Source organism: Nannospalax galili, unplaced genomic scaffold, assembly GCF_000622305.1.
Source record: "Nannospalax galili isolate Female #2095 unplaced genomic scaffold, S.galili_v1.0 scaffold281, whole genome shotgun sequence".
NCBI lineage: Eukaryota > Metazoa > Chordata > Mammalia > Rodentia > Spalacidae > Nannospalax > Nannospalax galili.
Window position 1 is genome coordinate 7,913,590 of NW_008349068.1, and position 26,621 is coordinate 7,940,210.

Genomic DNA, 26,621 nt, shown 5'->3' on the forward strand with positions numbered 1-26,621 from the left:
ATTATTTTATGTGTTTGAGTGTATTGCCTGCATGTGTGTAAGTATACCTGTGTTGTGCAATGGCCATGGAGGTCAGAAGAGGGTGTTAGATTCCCCTAAAACTGGAATTATGGATGGTTGTCAGCTGCCATGTGGGTGCTGGGTATCAAACCCAGGTCCTCTGAAAAGGCAGTCAGAGCTCTTAACCGCTGAGCCAACGCTCCAGCCCCATGAGTTCAGTTTTTGATATTTGATTTTAAGATGTCTTTGAGCAGCACTCAAGAGACAGAAGCAGGCAGATCTCTGAGTTTGAGGCCAGGCTTCTCTATATAGTGAAGTCCAGGGCTAATAGTGAAACTCTGTCTCAAACAACCAAACAACCAAAAAAAAAATGTCTTTGGATGTCAGTGGAACAGAGAAGGAAGCCGTTGCTATATATCTTGAAGCACATGGAGATGGAGACTCAGGGACGCTCACCACAGAAGATAAAGATTTGGGAGGCAGGCATATGTAGGTAAAAATTTAAGCCATGAGAGGAGTTGTGGTTACCCAGGAAGACAGTTTAGAGTAAGAAAAGAAGTCAGAGGACAGAGCCCTGAGCAGCTATAAGTTTAAGAGATTAGCAGAGAAATCAGAACCTATGAAAGAGATTAAGAAGCAGCAGGAAGACTTAGAGGAAAAAGCAAAAGCGTAGCTGTGGATGTAGAAGTCAAAGGACTGAGTGTGTTAAAGAGAGTGGTTACATAATACTGCATGCTGTGCAGGGATGAGAAAAAACTGAACAGAACTTACTCGTTTTCAGTTGCTTTTATCCATGGTGTTGTCTATTCTTATCTCTGTAATTTCTTCTCTGGTTTGAGTAAGTAGGATCTCTTTATAGTCTAGACTTAATCTCTCAATGGAGGGATTGATAATACAAAATGAAGCTAATCCAATATCCTGACACATTCATGTAAACCCAGAGGACAGTACTAAAGAAACCAGTAAGAGTATTTGTGAACTTGCCACATACCCAGTAAGTCACACTTTTCAATTATTTCACACAACAATTCTTTTAAACAATATTTAACAGAAGATGAACTTGAAAAGGTCAAGTAAATCCTCCATGACCACACAGCTTAGAAATGCAGGAGGAGGATTCAAATCCAAGCCTGGCTCCCAAGCACCTGCTCCTTAAGGAATGCTTTGAATTTGCTGACAAAAGTCTAATAGAGGAAGGTAGAAAGATCAACAGAAGTATACATTTACTATTTGGACATTTGTGTTGAATTATAGCTTAAACTGAGTTTCACTAGTTAGTACCAAATGATGGCAAAGTATATTTTATATATATAGGTTGAGCTTTTGATGGATTTTTTTCAAAAGTAAAAAATAAACCTCAAATGTTTTTGCTTATAACATTAAATATATTTACATATATGTAATATATTGTGTGTGGCATGTTTGTGTGGTTATACATGTGTTGAATGCACAGGTGGAGGCCAGACGCAAACCTCAGGTGCTGCTCCTCAGGCATTATCCACCCAGTTTTTCTGAGATGGGAGTTTCACTGGACTAGGGCTCACCAAGTAAGCTAGGCTGGCTGGCCAGCAACCTCCAGGGATTTGCTTTGCTCTGCCTCCCCAGTGCTGGGACGGCAAATCTACACCGCTATGCCAGGTGTTTATTACATGGCTTCTGGGAAAAAATTTTTACAGACTGAGCTATCTCTCCAGCCCTAAATTTGTATTTTTTATTAAATTAGCAAGCATTATTGATTACCTACTATGCTAATTGTAATGCCCTTATTTCCATTCTATACAAAAAAAGAAATTTTTTTTTTGTCTTTCTAAGGTTAGAAAGAAAATCATAACTGACATGCTACTGAGTTATTACTGACCAGAGAATTTGCAAATTAATAAAATTCAAGTGAAGTAAGACTACATTTCTTTTTTTAAAAAGTATTTTATTTATTATTTTTACTTTATATGTATGAATGTATTGCTTGTGTGTGTGTAAAGTGCACCTGTGTCGAGCAATTCCTGTGGAGGTCAAAAGAGGGCATTGGATTCCCTGGAACTGGAGTTACAGATGGTTGTTTGCTGCCATGTGGGTGCTGGGAATGGAACCTAGGTCCTCTGCAAGAGCAGCCAGTGCTCTTAACTGCTGAGCCAACTCTACAGCCCCATGGGTCTGTATTTCTTAGCAATTTTTGAGCTTTATCTTTTCTCAGAAAGCTCATCTTTACATCTTAGGTAGGAGCGTAGAAAGAGGTCTACTTAGCATAAGTTGAAATATTTGGTCATGGATCAAACTAACACTGTTAAATGATAGCTACTTAAAAAAAATCTTCCCCTGAAAAATACGGTTTCAAATAAGGTAGAATTTTGACTCGTTAGTGACTCATCCCATAATGTGGAGGTCTACCCTCCTTCCCTTCCCACCTGCAGCACCATCCTGGGCTGGCAGAGTTCACCTGGGTGAACAAGACTCCTCATTTAAACAAAGCAACAGTAGAAGGCATTGGCCTCCCCTTCTCAGGGCTGCATACAGCTGTGTAGGTCTTCCTTAGGAGCATGAGCTGAGGAACTCTCCTACTCCTGTCCTTGGAGAGAGCTTGGTACCATCTGGGCAGTGAAATCTGGGCTCCTGAGTGGCTTAGGAGCTCCAGAGTGGCATGTACTATTCCTGGCTATGGGAGCTGTGGGTAGGAGTGCTGGAGTGGGGTACTGGAAAGCTGGTGTCCAACGCACAGGCCACAATTTGCCTAGTCTAGAAGGCGTATAGCTCCTGGTGTGCATGGCTGTGGTGACCCTAGCCAGGCATACTGCTAGGAGACGAAGTTCAAGGAAAGAATTACTTCTTCCTATCAAATACTAAGGGTTGCTTAAGGCCATCTATCTTGTTAGGATGTTTCTGGAAGCTTCCCAGCAAGTCTTGTAATCCGTCATTTTTGTCTTTGCCTGGGACTCACTTGTCAAGATGTAAAATTGAAATCATTAGCTGACTCACTTATTTTCTTTTTCCCGCATCAGTTTTGGCTACCTGGATGATTGTAGAGTGTTTAGGTCTTAGTCTGGACTTCAGGTATTTGCTGTTTAGCCTCTTTTCTTTTGGAATTATAGATTTTGTGGAATAGATCTATAGAGTCATGATTTTGTCTGAACTTAGGAGCTGAGGGAAGATATTCCTTTTTCATTCTGCTAAACACCAAATTGTATTTGCCTTTATGGAAAAAGACAGAGTTTAACCACTGCTAAGAAAAGCTAAAGTGAGATCCGAGGTAGGGAAAGGGACCTTACAGGGTCTTTTCTATGTAATAGTTCTGGAGAAATGTTACTGAAGACTCTTAAAAATAAAATTTTATTTTCCAATTAAATAATAATTATTTCATTCATAAAGGAGAATAAATTCTTATGTACTTATGTTTCAAATATAATTTTGAGATAAAACCCCCAATGTGTAATGTATTTTTTTGAGCAAGGTAACTTGAAAACAGTTAAAAAACAAGCTTGAAAATCTTTGCTTATGCAGTGCAGGCTTTTCAAAAGTTATTTTTAAAGGCTGAGGAATTAGGCACCTGTCATTTCTGCCATCTGGTGAGGGTGTTAAAAATGACTGTCACTCTTCCCCTGCAACTCTGTTTTGCACCTGCTGCTACACCAGTTACAGGCATTTCACACATGGTAATTTAATAAGGTTAGGTCCCATGACGGTGTGCCAGAAGCTATCCCATGGTGGTGGTGGGGTTTAAAGCTGTTTTATAAGGTCTTGAGGGGAAAGCATTATATACAAAACTTGAGACTAATAATTTAGATGTCATGTTTTTCTGATTGGAAAAAATTTAAAGAAATGTAGATGATAAGATATTAAGTAAATATCCTAAAACAAAATTGAGCCCTTTGTGATTGGACTGAATGTAGCAATTGTTATCTCTACACTGTGACCTTAATATTTTTTAAACCTTTAAAATTTAAAATTTTGGCTGGGCATGGTGGTGCATGCCTTTAATCCCAGCACTTGGGAGGCAGAGGCAGGCAGATCTTTGTAAATGTGAGGCCAGCCTGGTCTACATAGAGAGTTCCAGGCCAGCTGGGGCTACAGAGAGACCCTGTCTTTAAAAGACAAAAAAAAAAAATTAATTTTGGGGATGGAGAGATGAATCCACAGTTAAGAGCACTGGCTGCTCTTGCAGAGGACCAGGGTTCGAGTCTCAAAACCCACATGTCATCTAACAACCAACTGTAACTCCAGTTCCAGAGGAATCTGAAGCTCTCTCTGACCTCCACGGGCACTGCACAAACATGGGCACACTTACATACATGCAGGTAATGCACTCATACACATAAAATAAAAATAATAAATAAAAATGTATTTAATTTAAAATGTAAAAAATTGACAGTTCATACCTGGACCTTTATAACTTAAAAAATGTATTTAATTGCCTCATATAATAATTAAAAATAAATGTTGAGAGTCACACTGTTCAATGCGGTAGTCACAAATCACGTGTGACCATTAAATTCAAACTTTACATAAGTTAGAATGAAATACATTAAAAATTCAATTTTTTGGTCACACTAGTCACATTTTAAATACTTACATGGGTGTGGTGGTTCCCACAAGCGGACAATACTGATACAAATTTCCATTTTCACAGAAGGTTCTATTCAACATCCTGTGTGACATTTCCAGTTTTTGGTCTTAGGTAACTTGACCTTAAAGATCATGAGATCATATTCCTTAAAAATGTGATTTTAATGTCCCAACTTAGCCACAAAACACAGGTTAGTGAATGGAACTGAGTGACTATTTCTAGATAGAAGAAGCGTGTTGGCCAGAAGCTGCCGACGTTTTAAAAATGTTTTCTCAGCTTCCTAAAAGGTACTTTTGAGGGATTTTGCAATTCCACGTTGCAGTCATATTTCCAGGGAGGCGGGGACAGCTCCTTGGCACTCATCTTTCTGCTTTCAGATCCTGCTATGAAAAGGTGTGTGGAGCATATTCTAAGATGATAAATAACATTTACTCTGTAAACGTTTCTATTTAGTTTTTCTTCTTCATGCATCAAAAGACTGAATTGAGATTTGGGAACATGTACAGGGAAAGTAGAAGGGATCATAGTGGGAGGCAGCATTAAACGGGACTCTGAGCGCCTGAGAAATAATCCCATCACTCTAGAGAGGTGTTAAAAAAGCAGCAGCTAAAAGATCACTTTGAGTTTTATCTTTGAAGTCGTTAAGAGAGATGGATCAAGGGCTTCAACAGTTTTCTAACAGGCCCAATTGTTACTAGAAAGGAAAAATCAAAATGTAAATAATAATCTACACAAACCTGAAGAACCCTGCTTTAACTTTAAATTGCCTACATTAGCCTGTTAAAACGTCCCTGCTCAGTCCTCTACTACACTTCTCAAACTGTATATGACTCTATTATTCAATCTGTTTTGTAGGTAGAGCACCATGATTGTTTTTTAAAGGCTTTTTCTTACATCTATTATTAACTTCTTATCATTATTGTGTGTGTGTGTGTGTGTGTGTGTGTGTGTGTGTGTGTATATACACGGGCACATGCCATGGTGTACATGTAGAGGTCACAGGGTAACTTGGGGGAGTCTGTTCTTTCCTTCTACCATGTGGAGCCTGGGAATTTAACTCATTCCATCAGGCTTGGTGGCAAGTGCCTTTGAGTACTGAGCCATCTCACAGGGCCCTGCAATGTTTCTTTATAAATTTGTAATTCATCTGTACTTTTTTTTTTTTTGGTCTTTTTGGGACAGGGTCTCCCTGTAGCCCCAGCTGACCTGGAACTCACTATGTAGACCAGGCTGGCCTAAAACTCATAGAGAGCTGCCTGCCTCTGCCTCCTTAGTGCTGGGATTAAAGGCGTGCGCCATCACATCTGGATCATTTGTAATTTAAAAAAATTAGTCAAAGTCTCAAAAGCTATTTCATAAAGCAGAAAAATAAAATACAATACAACTTGAATATTTCAGACTGACCAAGATTGTTTATTGATGTGTTTTTAAGGATAATTTTGACCCATGTAGGCAATAAAGGTGGTGCTTAGATTCGAGATTGTCAACATTTAGTTGTTTTTCCCCAGAGCAGCTCAGAGAGTACATCTCGGAGAAAAACTTAAGACATAAAAATTCAGGGAGTCCTTCATTCTAGAATGGTCCAGATTGTTTTGATCTTCTGAGTAATGGTAAATATTTCTAGACAGTTAGTCATGGGTGTTCTTGAAATAACATATCAGCCAGTCTTCCTAAACAGTGAATATTCTATAAAGGAAAAGGGAAACAAGTTAGATGCTGATCATATCTCTTTAGAAAGAGTACTCAGGAAAAAATAATGTGAAGTGCAAAAGAAGAAATGAGCCAACACCGACAAGGTAAGCATTTCTTTGCTACAAGAACCTGGTTCCAGGTACTTAACTTAGAACTGTTACAACAAAGTTTTTTTTAGAGCACTGAGTGTTAAAAGTTAATTTTGCTATTTAAAGAACTTAGGTCCATGCTTTTGGTTGTGTTAAATGCCAACTAAATTAATTACACTTTGGTTAATTGAAACTGCATCGCTTTGTTTTTATAGCATTCAAATGATAGGGTTTATGGGTAGAGGCAAAAACTATAAGATTTTGCTTGTGTATTCATATAAATATGTCACATTTCTAAATAACTTGTTTCAACAGGATGGTCTAGTATGGTTACTATAAGTAATTTTCAATTAGGAGCCAATAGTAATTATATCTAAGGCATATAACAGTGAGGCTGTTTTTTAAAATACAATATCAGCTAAGCCTTGCATAGTACAGAGGGAACAGGTGTATACCTAACATATTACATTGAGAATAGGTGTATACCTTACACATTACAGAAGGAACAGGTACATACCTTAAGAGCTCCATTTAGATAGACATGATGTGTTTGACGAAAGCTGTCAGACAGTATAGATGTTGAAAGTTAGAAAGCAGATTTAATTGCAAAGAAGTTCAGATTTGTCTTCATAGTCTAGATGACTGTCTACTTATCCCAACCATATTACTGAAAGATTATTCTAGGTAATATGTTTATAGCAACAGCCAAATGTAGAATTTATTTATAGGTAAAAATGAGTTCTAATTACTATTTCTAGTGAAGAGCTGCTTGGCTGAATACTTTTTCTCCTCCCTTCCTTTCCTCTCTTTTAGTTCTGTTTCTTTTTTTCTTAGGCTTTTTCTAAATTTGAGACCTTTTCTGTCTATATTTGCATCAAAGCTGTCAACATAGATTTATTGGAATGTGGTTAGTCTTCTTTGGGGGAGATAAATGAGGTTTATTGGAAATATTTAAATTTCTAAATAATATTGTACAGCTTTAGTGTAAATATTTATTTTGTGTGTATATATTGATTTCATACCCTTTGGATGAAACTAATGTAGACTGATAGCAGAAAATAAATAAATGGCCGCTAGGAAGTGATTCTTATGCTTCTTTCTCTGCATTCTCCCTTTATTCCTCTCTTTCTTGAGTCTTACTCTGTAGCTGAGGCTGGCCTCCAATTTTTCCCCCTCAGCCTCCTGGGATTACAGATGTCTGCCACCATACCTGGATATTAAATGATATTCATGTGAACTGGAAGACTAGACAAGGACAGCTGAATTTTAGTGCCGGTCCTGCTACAAATGATTTGCCCATCACTAAGTAACTAAACCTCTTGGACCCTCAGTTTCCTCATTTTCATGATTTTTGTACTAGTAAAGAACTTCACAACCTCCTCGACTTTAATGTGCTATTAAATTTGATTATAACATAAGTCCTTTCTATCCTATCTTTTTGAAGATCTAGTGATACATGTGAAAACACGTTAAACTATAAGACGCTGCATGGGCTTGCTAAAACACACTGGAATTAGTTTCATATATCTATTTGAATCCTCACAGGACATCTTAGAATTATGCAATTGATTCCTAATAAATCACATGTATCAATAAAGAAGTGGAAAACAAGTTAAAATTGAAAAGGAGTCCATCTTCAACAAAGTCTGTTAGGACTTGCTGAGAGCCACAGGTGCATGCTGGCCTAGCCCATACCGCAGTGCATGCTGGCCTACCCTCATAGTTAATGCAGCCATTGGAGTCTTCCTGGCCTGCCATCAGGGCTTCCACTTCTTCCTCTTTCATCTTTTCACCTGATGAAACAAAACAATTATTTTTAGAAACAATGTCACAGAATATTTTCAAAATCCCACCACAAGTAGTTGGTCATGCACTCTTGAAACTGTGATTGAACTTTTGGAGAACAAACACTGTTCTTTATTATTCCCCATAGGCTCTCAGTAGACTGCTTTTTGAATTAATGAATGAAATGCACATTATTCCTCACCATATCCCAAACCATATCCTGTAGGAACCACAGTGCTTTATTTCTTCACTGTAAATGGTTTACATTACCACTTCACCCCCAAACAAACTTGCTGTTACAGAGGCCACTTCAGACAGCCATTGACCTTTTTTTTTTGGTCTTTTTGAGATGGTCTTCCTGTAGCCCCAGGTGGCCTGGAACTCACTATGTAGACCAGGTTGGCCTTATCTCACAGGGATCAGCTTGCTTTGCCTCCCCAGTGCTGGGATTAAAGGCATGCGCCACCATGCTTGGCTCACCATTGACTTTTACCTATTCCTTTTTCATTTCTCCTATGCATTCTTTCCTCTTGGCTATTTTGGCTGTGGCGTGATTCTCCTGTCATTATCTTTTCTGTACACTCTTTCTTACCAAGTTACTGAAATGAATTCTCCTTACCCAGGGTAGCTAGAACATGGCGTAGTTCAGCACCCATCACTGTACCATTGCCCTCCTTGTCGAAGACACGCAGACCCTCAACAAAATCTTCATAGCTTCCCTGGTCCTTGTTGTTGGAAATAGCTTGCATCATGGGCAGAAATTGTTCAAACTCGATTTTCTTAGCATTCAGCTCTGGAAGAAATTGCAGTTTGCAGAGTTAGTAGCTATAAAATATCATCTCTGAGTCACAAACCAAATGCAAATATTTATTTCTGATTGTCTAAAAAGTCTGAGCACAGCTTAAATGTCAGTTGGCAAGTTTCTAAAATGACAAGAATATGACTTCTGCAATCCCAGTGGCCTTTATCCCCAGCCCACCATTCACATTCACAATAATGTATCAGTGGGCACTGTGGCTAATCACTTTATTATTATTTTTAAGATAGGGTCATGCATCCCAGGCTGGTCTCCAGCTCAAACTCTAGCTGAGAATGACATTGATCTCTGATCCTCCTGTCTCCACTATGAAAGTTATGAGATTATAGGCATGTACCACCAAACCTGGCTCAACTTGGTTAACTGCTTTGTGCATCACATTTTCATTTGAAAAATAAAAGTGCTGCACAGTGTTATTGTGAGAATTAATGAACAAAATGCATGTAAAACTTGTTAAAGTACTTGGGACAAATTGATTGCTTAATAAATTTCATTAGTACTGCTAATTTAATATACTCCATAAGTACTAAGGAAGCAAAATAAAATTACTCATTATCATATAAATTTAGTAAATATTCCTCCTATGTCTGGGATTTTGTAGAGTCTTCAATTTCTTTACATTTAAGGTAACTTTAAAAAGAAGCTCAGGAAGAAAGAGTATGTGAAACATTGTGTGATATCCTGACTTCTTCCTGATTACAGAGATGGTGGATTTTCTTTAGTATTAAAAAGGTACAATATAGACTGCATATATATATATGTATATATATAAACATATGCGTGTGAAATGATATACTTCTTAAATACAAACTCCCCTCTTTTTTCATGGAAATCGAACACATTAAGTAATACTGGAAGGATTACATTTGAGTGATGAATAAATGACCATTTGCCTAATAATTCCATTAATGGTGAATGTTGCTTAGTGATACAATGACATTTAGGAGCAATGGTGTCAGCATGCACGAGATCCATGCAAACGCAAGCAGACAAAAACCCAGCATAGAACCATGGAAATGAACAATAGGCCCCAATATAATTCGAAGAACTATTGGACAGCTGATTACTGCTGGGTGAGGAAGAGCTGATCTTCTTTAAGGGAGTGACTCTAGGTAGGCTGATTAGACACCAGTGGACGAACTTGCACTGAGGGATGTCTGGGGACACTAACTTGACTTGATAGGCCTTAACACAAATGACAGAATTGCATGAAGTCTAGTGGAGGGAGTTATGGGAGGGTGCCGATGGAAGCGAGTTTAATGATGATTAAGATCTTGTGTATGGAATGTACAAGAATTCAATAAAAAAGAATAATGCTTAGCTTACTTTTTCACACTATCTCCCCCTCTCAACAGCTCTCTGCAGGATTTTACTGGTCATATGTCCAAAGAAGACAAGAGAAAAATTCCCATTGACTTATATAGAGGTATGTTTTTTTGAAATAAAGGCTCTTTATTTTTATTTTAAATGAAAGAAAATACTCCAAACATTGTTAGCTATCAAGGAAAAATACAAGATTATTTGCCTCCCCTTTCAATTTTTTCCCTAATGGTAAGAATAAACAATCCAAATATGTACTTGAGAAACCCTTCGTTTTGTGTCCTGTCTTCCTTGTTTAGAGTCATATTTTCCAATAGGTTATTATAGTTTTCCATAAGCCACTGGGACTAGAAGCAATTTCCTTGTTCCGGACTAAAGACTGAATCTTTGTACCAAGTGGATGACTTCTGTAATTTGCCACTTATGTGGTTGTTCCCTGATCTTTGCTCCAGGGTTTAGCTGGGGAAAGTAAATGCAGGTTTTGTTTTAGGATCTCAAGGTTTTTTGACATAAAATTGCTTGGAAAGAGAAAATACTCATTAAGATGCGAATCTGTCTATTCTTAATTAAGATAGCGGAGTTCTTTGAAGAAGGCCACTGAAGCAACGTCAGAGTGCAGTGCACTAGACAAGGTCAGCGGGTGCATTTCAATCACTTCAGAAAATGCAACTTAATTTCCACAGTTGTTTATCAAAGAACAGATTTTCTCTAGAAACATACCATCATGATTTATTCAGAATCACATACGAAGTGTCTTGTGTTCTAACCATAGTCAACATCTTTGTCAAAATGTACTGTTGCTTTTGAAGGTGTGAATGCTGAGAAAAATGTGCTTATTCAGATACTTCATTAGCCCTGCACACTAGATCCAATGCTGAGGACAGGCAATACCATTTCATTTCTCTCCTCTAGTGTGACATTTTATCATGCTTACAGATGCTTAAATGAAGGTGAACTTTTATGATGAAAAAAGCTGAGGCTCCTTAGGGACAAGGGGAGTAGCGGTCACTATGAGAAGCAAACTGAGCCCTAGTGTGTAGAGGCCCCCCCATCTCCATTTCCACAGATCTTAGAGGAGTTTAGTTTACCTTCATTACTAGGGTTCCCGAGAACCTTCTTGACTTCTGCATTGGTGGGGTTTGTGCCCAGAGCCCGGAGGACATCACCGACCTGGCTTAAGGTGATCTTGGATTCTCCTGTTCTGTCAAACAGGAGAAATGCCTCCTTGAACTCTGAAAGAAGCAAGGAACATTAGGGACTTTTCTTTTCTTTCCTCAAACCTTTTAAAAAAATATTTTTATTATTTTTATTTTATGTTGTATGAGTGTATTTTTTGCTTGTGTGTAAATGTGCCGGTGTGGTGCAATGCCGCAGAGGTTGAAGAGCCGGTCAGATCCTCCGAAACTGGAATTGGGATGACTGTTAATGGCCATGTGAGTGCTGGGAATTGAACCTGGGTCCTTTGCAAAAGGAAGCCGGTGCACTTAATTGCTGAGCCATCACTCTAGCCCTTCTCAAACTTTTTAATTGACCCTAGCTCCTTCAAGGATTTAGTTCAAATTCTTTTACAACTTTTGCCAACCATTGAAGTAGTTATCTCCACTTCCCCTCTTGCCCGATACCAAATCATTCCTGGAAAATCCTTTGGGCATTTCTTTTGGAAATTAAGCCCCACTTTCAGTTTCAAGGTACATTATTATTAATCAGATACGGAAACTGGAGCTCCTAGTTGTATTTATTCATATTTCCTTCACCTGTGTGGGACGCATGACTGGCTTCAATGATCCTGAAGTCTTGAGAAAGTTAAGAATCTCCCTATAGTCCTTTAAATAATTAGCAGTGTTAATACAATTTCAAGAAAACAAATTTCCAGTTCGGGCCATTTTACAGGAGTTTAATCTAAACCTCTCAAATTACAGAGAAAAACCTTTTCCCAAGGTACAAATTTCAAAGCCTGTCCTCTGAATTAATTTCCTGCAGAAATAACTCCTCCTTTTTCAGGAAGAAATTAGAAGGGTGAGGCAAGCTGGAAAGTTTTACAATGCCATTCAACCACCTCACTGTCTAACTCCAGGAGCTCTTACCGTGGTTGATTCAGAACTAGACATATTTTTTGGATGAACTGCTAATATAGCTTCATATAACTCCTATTTAACTTCCAAAGAATCCATAGGACAAAATGTTAGCCTTGTAACTTTTTTTTTTTTTTTTTTTGCCTTTTTGAGACAGGATCTTCCTGTAGCTCCAGCTGACCTGGAACTCACTATGTAGACCAGGTTGGTCTTGAACTCACAGAAATCTACCTGCCTCTGCCTCCTGAGTGCTGGGATTAAAGGCATGCACCACACCCAGCTCAGCCTTGGAATTTACAAAAACATTTTTAATTAAAATTTTATGGAGATAAGAGATAATTATAGATTCATATGTAGTTTAATAGATAATACACACTGGGCTTGGTAGTACAGCCTTTAATCCCAGCACTCAGGAAGCAGAGGCAGGTGAATCTCTGTGAGACTGAGGCCAGCCTGATCTACATAGGGAGTTCCAGGCCAGCAGGGCTACAAGCAATAATACAGAAAAATCCTTTAAATCCCTGCCTAGTTTTCTCCAGTGATAATACTCTGCAGAGTCAAAGTCTGTTAATGCAACTGGGATATTCCCATTGACAGACTCTGCTGCTTTTATTCATATCTCTGTGTGTGTATATGTACTAAGAGCATATCTGTAAGTGATGTCTTTCCTCATCATGATCACTGTACTGGTTACTTTATGTCTTGTCATTCTAGTTTGGTAGAAATGGCTTTTTCTTCGTAGTTATCACTATAATAATTAGAAATGCATATAAAAAACACAGGAAAGGGAGCTACAATGGATTTAGGGATCAGTAAAGGCATTTAAGCAGAAACATCTAAATTTAACTGAATGAAAAATTTTGTCAAACCCAGAAGTACTGATGGTGATTTACTTGAGTTAATCTCAACAACACTGAACGTTTTGTGAATGAACTATTAGGGATGAAATCATTCTTGTTAGACTACCAAGGGCCACCAATAAAAATGTGCTGTCTTTATACATTACTCAGCCCAAACATCCTATCTTACTATCCCCATGCCCTTTAATCTAAGATTGAGCCGGATATTATCTATACAATCAGCTATAGGTCATGTTACTATTCTTTGCTAAAATTCTTTACAATTTGACCATAATTTTCCCAGTCTTGAAAAAAAACATGTTTTGAGTTTTGTGGTATTACATATTATTTATATATTATTTGTATATTATCACAATTAGGCACATATTATTTTTCATCTTTCTAAAAGACACGTGAAATTGCACTAGTTTTGTTACCAGATCCTGGCTTTCAGGCAGAGTGTTCTGAGGACTGACAGTCAGCCTGCTAAGATGCTGATGCAGAAATAGGAATTTTATCGCTGTAATGAAACCACTCTGACATTATTCCTTTTGGTAACTTAAAGCAGAAGCCAGAGAAATAATTCTTTTTATCTTGGACTTTTAGCCCAAGGCTTAGTTATTCCCTTCAAGGCTCTAGAACACAGACTGTCGAACTCCTTCTCAGGGGATGCCTGCCTGGATATATAAAGTGTGATTATAATCTAGTCATGCCCCTTTGTTTATGTGTTGTATATGGTCTTTTTTTGAATCTCAAGGACAGAGTGGAGTTGTTTTTACAGCTACGTTGCAAGTGAAGACTAACGTTTTTCCTATTTGACATTTTAAAAAAATACTTTCTGATTATTGGTCCAGAATCACACTGTTTTAGAAATTCTTGGTAATGGTGAAATTGTTCTCCATCTGCCTACTAACTGTGATTTTGAAAATTTGCATGTGACTAGTGATCTTGAAGATATGGATTTTAAAATTTATAATTTTTAAATTAATTAAACTTTAAGTAGCCATAAATGGTTGATGTTCATGCTACTGATAGTATAAAACCTAAACCTTCAGAATGCTATAATTTTCCTGTTTTCTCTTTCCTTAAATCTTATTTTTCCCTTCATTTAAGTAGAACAGTATGAACAAAATTCTCTAATCCTTAAGCAAGGAAACAAATTAAAGTGATCTTGATTCATTTCTTAAAGTGCAGTATTTCTACATAATTTAAATAGCTTACATTTTTTTTCCTGATGCAAAGAAAAATTCCAGGCCAATATATCGTTTACTCAACTTCTGTGTCTAAAACCCATTCACCACATGGAGTTTCATGTTCAACACAAAGTACATCTGTCCTTGAAAGGGTTTTTGAGTCTCGCAATGCTTATTCTAACAGTAATTTGGTAACTGTGGTTAGGAATTGGAGAAGGTTGGGATAGAGGAGCTGATGATGTAGTTATATTACCAGTTAAAAGTACATTAAAACAAAATAAGTTAGAATTACCATTTTCCTCAAGAAAAAATCCATCATAATATAATTTTAACAATCTTGAGTTATAAGTCATATAATCATCTCATCTGTCTGCATGAGACAATCCACCATGATATAGATGCCAGTGAGTCTGTAATAACCTTTTGCTTTTAACTCTCATCTGGACAGATTCATAACCAGCATTATACTGAAACTGACTAAACAATGTGGAAGCTTTGGGTGGAGAACTAGTACTAATCACCCATAATTAGTTATATCTTATATAGCATAATATATTTTATTATGGCCAACCTTAGCACATATATAACATCATATAACTGAACTGTTTCTGTCTCTTCCTTCTATAGATGTATTTTGCTCAGTTCATTCATATTATTGTGATGATTTTGTCCCATAAAATATTTCTTCCCATACTTCCTAATTAAAAAACTAAGTTCATTTGGGATATGGGCTCTGTTGAATCCAAAGACACAAAGGGAAAAAGATTAAAGTTTTTTTTTTTAATTAAGGAAGCTATAGAGGTTCTCTTGACTCCTAAATGTTTCAGGATTCATTGCTAGTAACCATTTATGAATGAAATTGATAATCAGATAGAATTGATATTGAAACTAGTACTAACTACTAATTCCTTGGGTCCTTGAGAAAGGCCTATCACCCAACACTCTAGGTCTCCATCCTTCATTCTTTCAAGAAGTGCTGGATCAGGATTCTTCTTCATCAATGAATTTACTTTTATTTCATAATTCTCTATGATTTCCTTTGAAATTATTATAGATTTAATAATTGGGACAGCTTTGCTAGTCAGTTTTATTTTCCAGATAGAAAAACTTTATTAAATTTCTCCCTAGGGTTTTGATTAGTGAATTTGGCTCTAAAACTTACATTCTTTTGTGAGATATTGTGGATGGTATTTCTTACTGTGTCAAGTTCATTTTACTTAGAAATCAGACTTATTTATGGTCTATCTTTTATTTTCTTAAATATTTGATTACTAACTATAAGCAAGGGTTTCAGCAATATGGGTTTATATTTAGAGTGATTGAGAGCAATTTATATTTAGAGTGGCAATACCAGTGTGGCTAATTAGGCAGATCTTGGCTCATTGCAAGGGAATTGGTTTTCTTACATACCATCTTCATGAGTCTGCACATATGAACAACTATAGCTTTTACACTTACCCTCTTGTTGTTCCTTAGAAAACTCGATCTGTTAGAAAGAAATCAATCATAAAAATATTTTAAACAGACCAGAGTGTCCTGATTTATAAGTGCATCCAGTTCGCTCCCTGAGTAATCGTCAAAGTAAGCTCTTAGAAGTCAGCCTACTTTTCAGAGTTCAGGCATAGCGTGGACACCAACAGTCTGAGCCACAAAGCACCATGCTGTGGAGTTAAGTGATGTTTCAGAGAATAGGCAGTATTTTGCCTAAGGTAGAGAAACTCAAATCACTTACCCGCAATCTGGTCAGCACTGAAGGACTGCAGTGGCAAGAGAGAGAAAGAAAGAAACAACTAGTACCCTTTCAAATGCATTGACAGAACGAGCACTCTCTGCTGAGACCTTTAGGAAGCCATGTAGGTGGCATAGCAGAAAGTGGCCTGAAGGCACTTTTGAACCTAGAAGCATAAAAATCTTCTGCAAAAGATAATTAGGAAACATTTCTCTGTATCTTAATGAATCAAAAAATGTAAAAAAAAAAGTGCTAAATCAAATACTTCCTAGAATGGCATAGTAATTTATAATGTACTTAACATACGCCTGCTATGATACACTATATTTAAAATTGAAGCTAATTATATATAAAGAGCATCTTAAGTCTTTATGTTTAATTAATACATTTTATACTGGTATATGCTACCTAAAGAGCCAGAAGCAGCTTAACTTTAGCTATCAGTTATCACTGGGTTCTATTTTAAAGCATAATATTTCGCTATAGTTGCACTTTTCTTCCCTTCTAAGTTTAGATAAATCTTACGTGAGATAGCAAAAGCGTACTAGACTGCTCTGGGGAGGAGGATGTATTTTTCCATCTTTTGCAATAACTGGAAGTAATTTCTTCTGTCTTCACCATAGCTCATCAAAACGGAGTAGATTCCAAAAATGTGTACTAGATATGTTCTGTCCCCCTTTCTATTCCTTGCCTGTCTTCTTAATAAACTCCTATTTACCAACTTATCCTCCTTTAAACGACAGATAGTTCTTAAAGGACCCACCATGGTGGAGTTCTGGGCTGCTGAATAGCAGTGAAGCTGGAGTGAGTTGAAAGCAGCTCCAATCCCTGAGTGGAGGCCCCCTTCTCTGGCTTCCTTTTATTTCGGGGCAATCTGACCTCACAGCTAGCATCAGGTTTCATGGGGCAGTTGCCACTCCTCTTGGAGAGTTCTTTAGCTTTCTTAGGGCAAAGAGAAAGAGGGATCTGTACTGTGAGGGCTATTTTTAGGAAACCAGAACCAAGGAGTGAACAGCCTTACTGAGACTGAAGCCTGTCAGTACTTTTATGGTCTTCATCTCTGAGGTGTGCTCTCGCCACAGCATGTCTTCCTTTTAGAAGTCCCTACTGAGCCGGATGTGGTGGGGCACACCTTTAATACCAGCGTTGGGGGAGGCAGAGGCAAGTGGATCTTTGTGAGATCGAAGCCAGCCTGGTCTGCATAGCAAGTTCCAGGCCAACTGGGGCTACAGAGAGACCCTATCTCAAAAAAGAAGTTTCCTCTTTGCTCAGTGGTAGAAGAGCTTAGAATTTGTCTAAGGCTCAAGCTGATCCTTTCTTTTGGTGAATTATGGACTTTGCAAAGGTCTAGTCAGCAAGTTTAGATGTTAATGGAACTTCTTGGATGAAACTGGGTTGAGGTTTCAAATGGCTACTGGTATAGAAAGAGGAGTCTCTAAAGCTCTGTCTCTAGGGGAGAGGACTTGAAAAGGCCACGCATGTTCTGCGTATTCCTTACGGTACACCCATGTGGCAATCTAGTTAGGTTCCCAAATCTCCAATTAAAGATTACTCTTTTGCAATCTGTATTGCCAGCAGTATAATCTAAACAAGGGATGATTTTGGGCTTCACTTCCTGTCACTCTCTCTTGGTCTCCTGACACTAGGTCTGGGTATGTTACTCCCTCCCTCTTTCTTCATGGTGGCTGACCAGTTATATGTACATATATATATATATGTATATATAATCTTCTGAAGTTCTTAGTAAGCAATGAGAATGGATAGACCATTTTTATATTCTTCTTTTTCTTCTTGTGCATACTTTTTGAAAATTTTATGTAAGTTCCTATTAGCCCAGGATGCCTTGTCAGACACTTTGCGGCTCATTCTGTAGAATGAGAACAAAAGAATCTAAAGTAAAGCTTATGGAGTGCAAAACTGTACTTTAAGGGTGTGACCAGTAATCGGCATTTACGGCAGCTCATCTGAAAGTAAGGGAAAACTGGAATGGTTTGAGGAAAAGTGGTACTGAAAAAGAGCAGTTCCAGGACATCCACTCAAGTTCAGACAAGATGCTTATTTTCTGCAGTAGACTGGAGATGCATTTTGACTCTGGTATTGTTTCTGCAACTATTTTTAAGGAAGATGTTCATAAAAAGATTGAAGGTCCTCCTGTTAGAAAGATGGATTTTTTTCCTGTTTTTGGAAAGATGGATATTTTAATGCTCACCCTCTAACTGTTCTGGAAGAAACAACCAACATACATATGTGTGTGTGTGTGTGTGTGTGTGTGTGTGTGTATGTGTATTTTATTTTATTTTTAAAGTAAGCTACATGTATGTATGAAAATGTCACAATGGAACCCCTTATTCTGAATAATTGTTAGATGCTAATAAAAACGTTAAAAAATGTTTATTACTTTCGAGACAAAGTTAGCAAGTTAAAAAAATTCATAGGCTTTTGTGTCTCCAAATTAAAAATAATATAATTTTAAAATAAGTAGTACCTAGGTAAGCGTATTTATAATCATGCTTCAGGTTCATAAACAGACTGATAATTTTTTTTGAGACAGGGTCTTTCTGTAGCTCCTGCTGGCCTGAAACTTGCTATGTAAACCAGGATGGCCTTGATCTCACAGACATCCACCTGCCTTTGCCTCCTGAGGGCTGGGATTAAAGACATGTGCCATGCCTGGCTTTTATGCACTTTTTCAATTTCATGCAAATTTTCAATTTGAAAACTTTTTCAATTTTCAAATGTATTTTCAATTGGAATACATTTAGGCATTTATGTATTTCTATTACGAAATTTTGAATTACCCTGTTATTTTATTGGAAGCAAGTATGTATAATTAGTAAAGCTAGTTACTGTAAATGCTAAAAAAACTAAACATCAAAGTTGACCTGCTATTCATAGTAATAATTTCATATTTCACTTTTTTCAGGTTGAAAGTGTGTCCTTGCACACACATAAAATATAATCAATTTGTATAAAATACATAGGGTAAACTGGAGAATCAGCATAAAAGTTAAATTTAATCAGGCAGGCATGGTGGCACATGCTTTTAGCCCCAGCACTCGGGAGGCAGAGGTAGGTGGATCTCTGTCAGTTCGAGGCCAGCCTGGTCTACATAGTGAGTTCCAGGCCAGCTGGGGCTACAGGAAGACCCTGTCTCAAAAAGACCATAAAAAGAAAAAGGAATTAATTTTTAAAAAGTTAAATTTGTGTTCTGAATAAGCTATTCTTGACCACTTAGATATCATGTAAAGTTTCGTTTCTATTAAAATGACAGCGTAAAGTGGCAAACAATTGTTAAATTATTTCACCTTAGTTTTTCTCCATTTCTTTATCTTATTGACAAGAGTCTAGATTTTTTGACCTACTGAAATTCAAAATATAAATTTAAACACATTAATTGGTATCAGGAAAAGCTAAGCTATAGTTAAGTCTAGAGAAGAAAATAAAGGTTAAAAGTTACATCTATATTGTGTAATCAAGAATACAGGAGAAATACAATTCCTTCCCTGGTAGACTTTTAGAAAGATGCCTCCTTTGCTACTTCCATGATTCAATGGGTAGATCATCAGCTCTTTGAAGAAAAGCAAGATATGATTACACAGTCAGCTAATTTGGCCCATTTGCTAGATCATCATTTGGTTTGTTTTTTGGATTTCAGTCTTTCTATCATGAAATCTGCACTTCTCTCCTTTTTGGACTTTAAATATTCTTCACAGTCCGGATAAAACTCTTCTTGAAAAAAATCCTTTCTTCTCTATATTGTACCTAGCTCCTTTCTCCCATCACAAGCTGATTAGCCTTCCCTACTTAACCTTCTGGGAAGCATAGGCCTCTCCTGAAAGACAGTTACCTTCCTGATATGAACCTGGGTATAATTCTACCACAGCATCTCCCCTAGTGCATTGTCCATGCCTAGGACTTAGGTTTTATCAGCTCTATAGGAAGCTTTCATTTATTAGATGCTCATTTTCATTAAATTCAAGCCATTAGAATGTTAATGTGCTAAGTTCCTTCTTTAAATACAAACTTCTCTAGAGTATTATATTTCCTAAGGACAGGAAGTTCACCTGCTCTTTTAAAGAGCTTCCATTACATTTCAGAGAAATTATGGGCATTCTTCTTCAGGCCTGCATCTATAGCATCCAGAACTTCCCAAAACATAGTGGGCATGCTCATTTTTAAATAATATTCATATTTCCGGCACCTTTTCTTAGATTTTATATGAACACTCATGGTCCAGATTTCTAATTTGTAAATGTCAGTTTCATTTTAAGAATATTTTTATTTTCCTAGCTTGTATATTTATCTTAGCCTGTTAGTAAAAGGCTGTATTTCACATTTTTGTGACTAATGGGTCAACAGTTAGTGTTGGGTTACGTAAGTAGTAGTCTACAGGATACTTCTACTAAGAAGAATTTTTATTGCAGTGTTGACAGATGCTTTTACACTTTGGCTTTCTACAAGTAATCACAGAGTTTGGTTAGCTTACTAAAGATAAATTTTCTAGAAAATAGAAAGAATTGCTTTGTAGGGAAAATATTACAATACTGTTAATCAAACAGAATCTAGAATTGATATATATTAAATTTTAGTATAGCAAAAGAAGAGGAGATATAATTAAAAATAATCTGGGAAATATATGATGTTGCCTATTAAGGGAAAACGCTCTGTTAGGGAACCTGGACAACAGTTGTCAAAAAGCTTCCCTATTCCAAGGAGCTAGAATAGATGCTAAATGAGTGGTAAGACTAAGTAAAGAAACTGCTGTCTGTAACCAGAGCCAGTTTTCAGTCAAAAGAACATTGTCAGATGTTCTCTGACTCTTTTTCCTGGCAGAGAGAACAGACTTAGGTGTATATAAAACTTTAAGAAGAATTTAACCCAATTTCTCTTCAGTCTTACAGAATTTCTGGAATATACCATAAAAGGCCAGTAGAATATTTTGAAACTCTTAGAATTCTGTGTTTCATAGTAAGTCACTTAAGATCAAAAGAAAGAAAGAAAGAATCTTTCCTTACATTTTTGACCACCACAATATGTATGTTTAGGATGCTTATTATAATATTGTATGGGTAGGGATAATTAGCAGCGATGAGATCATGGTACCAGCCCAGGATCAATGATAAAAGAGGTATTACATGGTGGCATTGAATAAGTTGGTCTGAAATGAGAAAAGGGGTAATTCTGTGTTCCAGAGGCCTAGACTAGTCATCTGAATTCAGTCACCTGACAATAAAAACTGCCTGGTTAAAACAGCACATTTCAGATCTGTAACAATCAATAGAATCTAGTGAGTTCTAACATGTTTTAAAATGTCATCCAAGTCTACTCCTGTTCAGTTTTCTCTCCTGCTATTTCACAGTTAACAATTGAAAAATAAATTTATGATTTCTTGATAGCTGAACTTTTTTTCATTTGAGCATTTGTTTGTATATAATTTCTTAAAAATTCAAGTTGTTTTTGTTTCTGTATTTTAAATTTTATAAACTAAACATCGGAAAGTTTTTGTACATGTCAGGAAATTATAATTATGGTTTTCTCATTTGTCTGGAATAATGTTCCTTTTGTGACAAGTGGGATAACTGAATACTGGTATTTACCATTCCAGAAACTTAAGGACTTTTGGAAGAGTGCAAAGAGAACTGGAACAGAAATCTTACTCTGGCTGGCTTACAAATCATGTGTCTATTAGTTTAAATCACTTCTACAGATTAGTTTTCTTCCATAGATAATAAAAATTTGTATGACTTCCTGGGTTGCTTATGGGTCTAAAATGTTTTGAGTTTTCCACCGTTCTGTTAGAACCTACCTCAATTTACTTCATGGAAAAGGACAAGATGCCTGACAGTTCAATTGATATATTATTTTGAAATCATTGAGATAAAGTTCAGCAAAATATAACTTCATAGCAGCACATTTAAGCGGCTGGATTTTTATAAAGAGGAGACAGTGCACACTGGAGACCTCAAAGGCATGATGTGCCTCACCCTCCACAGCAGAAGGAAGAATATAAAGTTGATTAGATGTGATTTTCATCTTTGGCATGTTTTTTTTTCTTTCTGGCTACAACTCACTATTATGAGTTTCTGAGTAGAACAGCTGGATTTATCAACCACATAGTTTAAATTTTAGCTAGTCTATTTGAATCCACTGGTATTTTTAATTGCAGGCTTCTCTGCCTCAATTCTGGTTGGGGGTAAAAAACACACTGGAGAGGTTTGGTGAAGAAACAAACTAGATAAGATCCAATTTTCATACAAAGAGTGGTTCAGTCAGAAGAGCAGCAGAGGAAAGTGTAGTATCAGCAGACTAAATATAACCCTTTCCACAATTTCCATGAGTCAGATAGTGCTTAATGCTGTGTAATTATGGAATGACTTCTAAAGACAACTTGCCAGGGGCTTCATGTGCAGCACTGAAATGTCAAGAGCTAAATTTGGTACTGTCACTCTGTGGTCTCCTTGTCTTGCAAAGATTTAATTATCTTTAAGTGAAAGGTATTATTCACTATTAGTTGGTGGACACATCTCTTCCTTTGAAAGCCGTATTTTACTTTGCAAAGACCTTATTCAGTCACATACGCTTCAAAATCTAACTCTAGAGAGAGTTACAAAATGCCCTTTAATCTTTTCTATTCCTTTCCATCTGTTTTGTTCTTTTCAGTGTAGATACGCAAAAAGGGAAAGGCATTATCGATATCTATTAATAAGCTTAAATAATTTTTGGATTCCCCCTAGGAATATAATTTTTTTACTCATTTTTTTCTAATTGGAGATCGACTCTGTATTCTTTTCATTCTTTACCACAAGGATTTAAGGCTAATATTTAACATGTTACACATGTGACATTGTATTTGCATATCGCTCTGGAGACTGCCAGTTGAGATTTACAGTTTAAATTATACTGTTTATTTATAAGCAATGTAGAACTCTCTTCTTTGAATAATAATCTGATGATAAGATTGGAAGCTCAGACTTGGTGTGTATGAATGTACACTAAAACAAAACCACGAATATCTGAAAACCCCACACTTTGCTAAGTTTAGCAGTATATTTTATTACTATTTCTGTTTATAACTTTTTACAGAAATTGAAACAAAGTGAATAAGACTCCTTTGAGGCTCCTAAAATTTCATACTCTATAAAAGAGAACACTCAAATTCTCAGTAACAGGTGTTAGGTAGGGTAAGGGAATCTGTGAAGAACAGAATGGTCTCGAAGTGTTGAGTCAAAGCCTTGGAGAACTTGCTCTGAAGTATGCCTTTCGCCCCCTCTTCTGGCTACACAGGACTGTGCAATGCAATATGAGAACAGCTCTAGCTCCTGCTTGTGAGAGCAAGAAGAGCTCCTTTACAACTTTCAGAGACAGCAACGTATCCTTCAGAAACTAGAGATAGATGAATGGTTAAAACAGTTAGCTATGGGTTTACCCTGCTAGTTAAGTCTTGCTTTTCCACTTAATTAGTTATTGGATTATAGGCCTCATGTTGACTTACTTGTTCATACTTGTAAAAAGAGGATAAAAACAGTCTCACTGTAATGTTGTAAAAGTAAGAAAACACAGGCCAGGATAAATTTACAATGAATATTGGTTGCTATTATTACAGAGAAGTTTATAATTTTCAGAGCCTTTCATGGAGCCTGCCTTCATTCAATATTTCCAGAAATTCTTCTAATGGGATTGAGTTTATGTGAGCCTTGCTAGAAATGAGAAAAAAAAAAGATCACAAATAAGTTTTCATGCCTGAACCAAAATAAATCACAATGAATATACAACTGTCTTTGCTAAACATTCACCAATAGATAAATATATTTTGGAACAGTAGATGTTGAACTTACTCATTACATTGAAAGTCTTCCCAAATATGTGATCAGTTGTGATTTAGAGATTTATTTGGTAGAGTTTCTGTCAATGCATTCTTTACAATTAATGCCTTTTGTAATATCACTTGAAGTATATAGTCAGGGATGACCCGATTGTGGCATGAATACAATGCAAATTTAAATTTAAGCAACACAACGAGAGCTGTAACTCAAAGTTTCTACCTCACAGCAATCTTGACATATCAGCCAAAGCATGCATCATGCAAATAATTCACATATATTAAAGATCTCTTTAAATATAGGGATATAGTCATCTCATTACTTATTTAATGTCATCATTTTTCTTGGATACCACTAATATTAATTCCTGCATTTGCGCTGACAGTCATAGGTATGGTGGGTTTTAATTCCTACAAGTGTGATTCTGTCTGGTAGTGTTACTGTAAGTATGGGCATTGTTACTGGAAGTATCCACTCTCTAAAGGCAAAAAAAAGTTGAGAACTACCAGTAACAGAGACTTTAACATGGAACTTTGTGAAAGGGCCACCCCCCCCCACATCAATGGGGACAGGACATCAGGCAAGCATTTGCTCAGAGAATGTAGAAAGTTTTGCATTAGAAAAACTGAAGAAGTGTTCTAAATAAATAGCCAACAAACCAGGAAGTTAAATTGGAAAAAGACATTGAAGAGGCTGGTAAAACTCATTAATAATATTAATAATTCAAGATTGTCCAGAGTTCAATGTGAATAAAATACATGGCTACTAGATATGGTATATTTTAAGATAGAACTTTAGTCTTAGTTGGGAATGGTATTGAGGAATTAAATTTTACTATTGTTTTATACTGTGTGAAATTAAACTTCAGTATTACCCAAAGTTTAAAGGACAGGTTTCTAATTATATATGATTTATAAAATAAATTTTATAATCCAATTAAGTTTTATTCTTTATAGCATTTTCAGAAATTTAATGAATATATATATATAATAGCTCTACTAATTTCTTTACAGTTAATTTTTCTCTACTTTCCCTTAATAAGGGAAAATATATCTAGAAACATCATCAAGTGATTAAAACCATTATATGAGCATTATAATACACCTTTTTAATTAACCTTGTTACCTGCTGGGATGAAATTAAATTTCATAACATTCTTCAGTTGTATCATATTCTTTGGCTATACTAAAATACTTCCAAATATGCACTGATTTCACATTGGTGAAGGAAAATTATTGAAGGCATTTAATTCCTTTACAAAAATGAGACGATTTCAATTCCTCCCCATCTATCTCTTTCCATTAGGAATGGTTCCTCTGAATGATATCAAAAGTTTAATTCCTTCTCCTTCTTCAAGATTCATTTAACTTCTATTTTTGATTTGTGTCCCTTATCGAAATCTATTACGTCTCTTGTTCTGCAATGAAAAAATGACAGTGGGGCATATTGCATTCTTACAGCAATTCAGAGTATTTCCTTAATTTTACTAGCTCACACCAGCACTAATTTAACACACAGATGGAAGGATAAACCAGTCTCCAAGATTCAGAGAAATGTCACTTCTCTGCTGGCTATAATGAGTGATTAGCTTAATTTTTTGCCTTAGAAAACTAATGCTAAATGAAGTTTAGTCATTTACTTATTGTTACATAGTTTCTCTGGGTAGAAAGTTAATATTTGTTCTCATAAGTTGGATATTTCATTTTTTTCTTGAGAAGAGACATTTTCTTTCTTTCTGGAAGCTTATCCCAGAAACATAGAGATGGTATCATGTTTTAAAACACATAAATATTTTTAAAAATAATTGTTTTGACACTGATTTATAGCTCTAAAGTTAATACAAAGTGGAGAGTTAAAGAATCAGGACAGTCAGAAGTACGGCAGTCTGTAATCACACTGGCATAATGGAGTTAGTGTGCATCTGTAAAGACACATTAACTAGGACTGGAAAGGAAAGACTTGGTTTCTCTTTAATGAACTATATGCATGCAGTCCTCGAAGTAGAAAAAGCATTTATTAGAAAATGTGGCATGTATTTCCCCTAAATGGCATTCATTAAGAACCGTTCTTAAGCAACGTTGTAGCTTATGACCATTCATTCCCCAAATACAACCAGGTATCTACAAATAAAGATTAAATATTTGTGATAATCTCTTTGTGCTTTGAAATGCATCATTTCATTATTTAACTGGAATGTTATAGAAATCATGACTTGACTTCACTGAATAAATATAAGGGAATATTTGTTTTATGGATATTTTGAAAAATCCATGATTATATTAAGTTAATTGATGGGATGTTTATTTATAGGTCAGCATTATTGCTTTGTATATTTGCTGTTTTACTGGACACCTCAGATATATTATGTACAGAGTCTTTGGCTTAGATGAAAGGATTACCTCATAAGTACTTTGATCCTTACTTTTCCATATAAGGCAGGGTTCCTTCGATAATTTTCAAACTGCCAGAAGGACCCATCTGAGCCCCATGAATGAAAAGAAGGTGCACATCTGATGGGTCACACCACTGGGAGCTAACAGGGACCTTAATTTCATCATTTTCCAAAAGCAGATCATCTTTATGTAGTTGGGATCTTTGATCACAGCATACTGCTTATACAAAAATCAATCACATTCTCCTTAGTTCAAGATCAGTATGCAAAAACACAAACACACTGACAGTCACAGAGATGACAAGTTTTATATATATA

General features: G+C 36.3%; 1 protein-coding gene across 2 annotated transcripts in view; it reads right to left on the reverse strand.

Moving 5' to 3' along the window:
* Positions 1 to 5,945: 5,945 nt before the first annotated feature.
* Positions 5,946 to 26,621, reverse strand: part of Myl1 (myosin light chain 1) — a 21,671-nt gene continuing 995 nt past the window's right edge. The window contains exons 1-7 of one of the 2 annotated variants that reach the window (XM_008846246.1): positions 16,855 to 16,919; positions 16,095 to 16,119; positions 11,347 to 11,490; positions 8,741 to 8,914; positions 8,052 to 8,129; positions 6,854 to 6,896; positions 5,946 to 6,241 (exon numbers count right to left, since the gene is read on the reverse strand). In XM_008846246.1, coding sequence (XP_008844468.1) covers positions 6,868 to 6,896; positions 8,052 to 8,129; positions 8,741 to 8,914; positions 11,347 to 11,490; positions 16,095 to 16,119; positions 16,855 to 16,857 — 453 coding nt within the window. In that variant the 5' untranslated portion in view covers positions 16,858 to 16,919 and the 3' untranslated portion in view covers positions 5,946 to 6,241; positions 6,854 to 6,867. Of the gene's footprint in view, positions 6,242 to 6,853; positions 6,897 to 8,051; positions 8,130 to 8,740; positions 8,915 to 11,346; positions 11,491 to 15,820; positions 15,849 to 16,094; positions 16,120 to 16,854; positions 16,920 to 26,621 lie in introns of those variants that run through there. The other variant, XM_008846245.1, reaches the window with a different exon arrangement.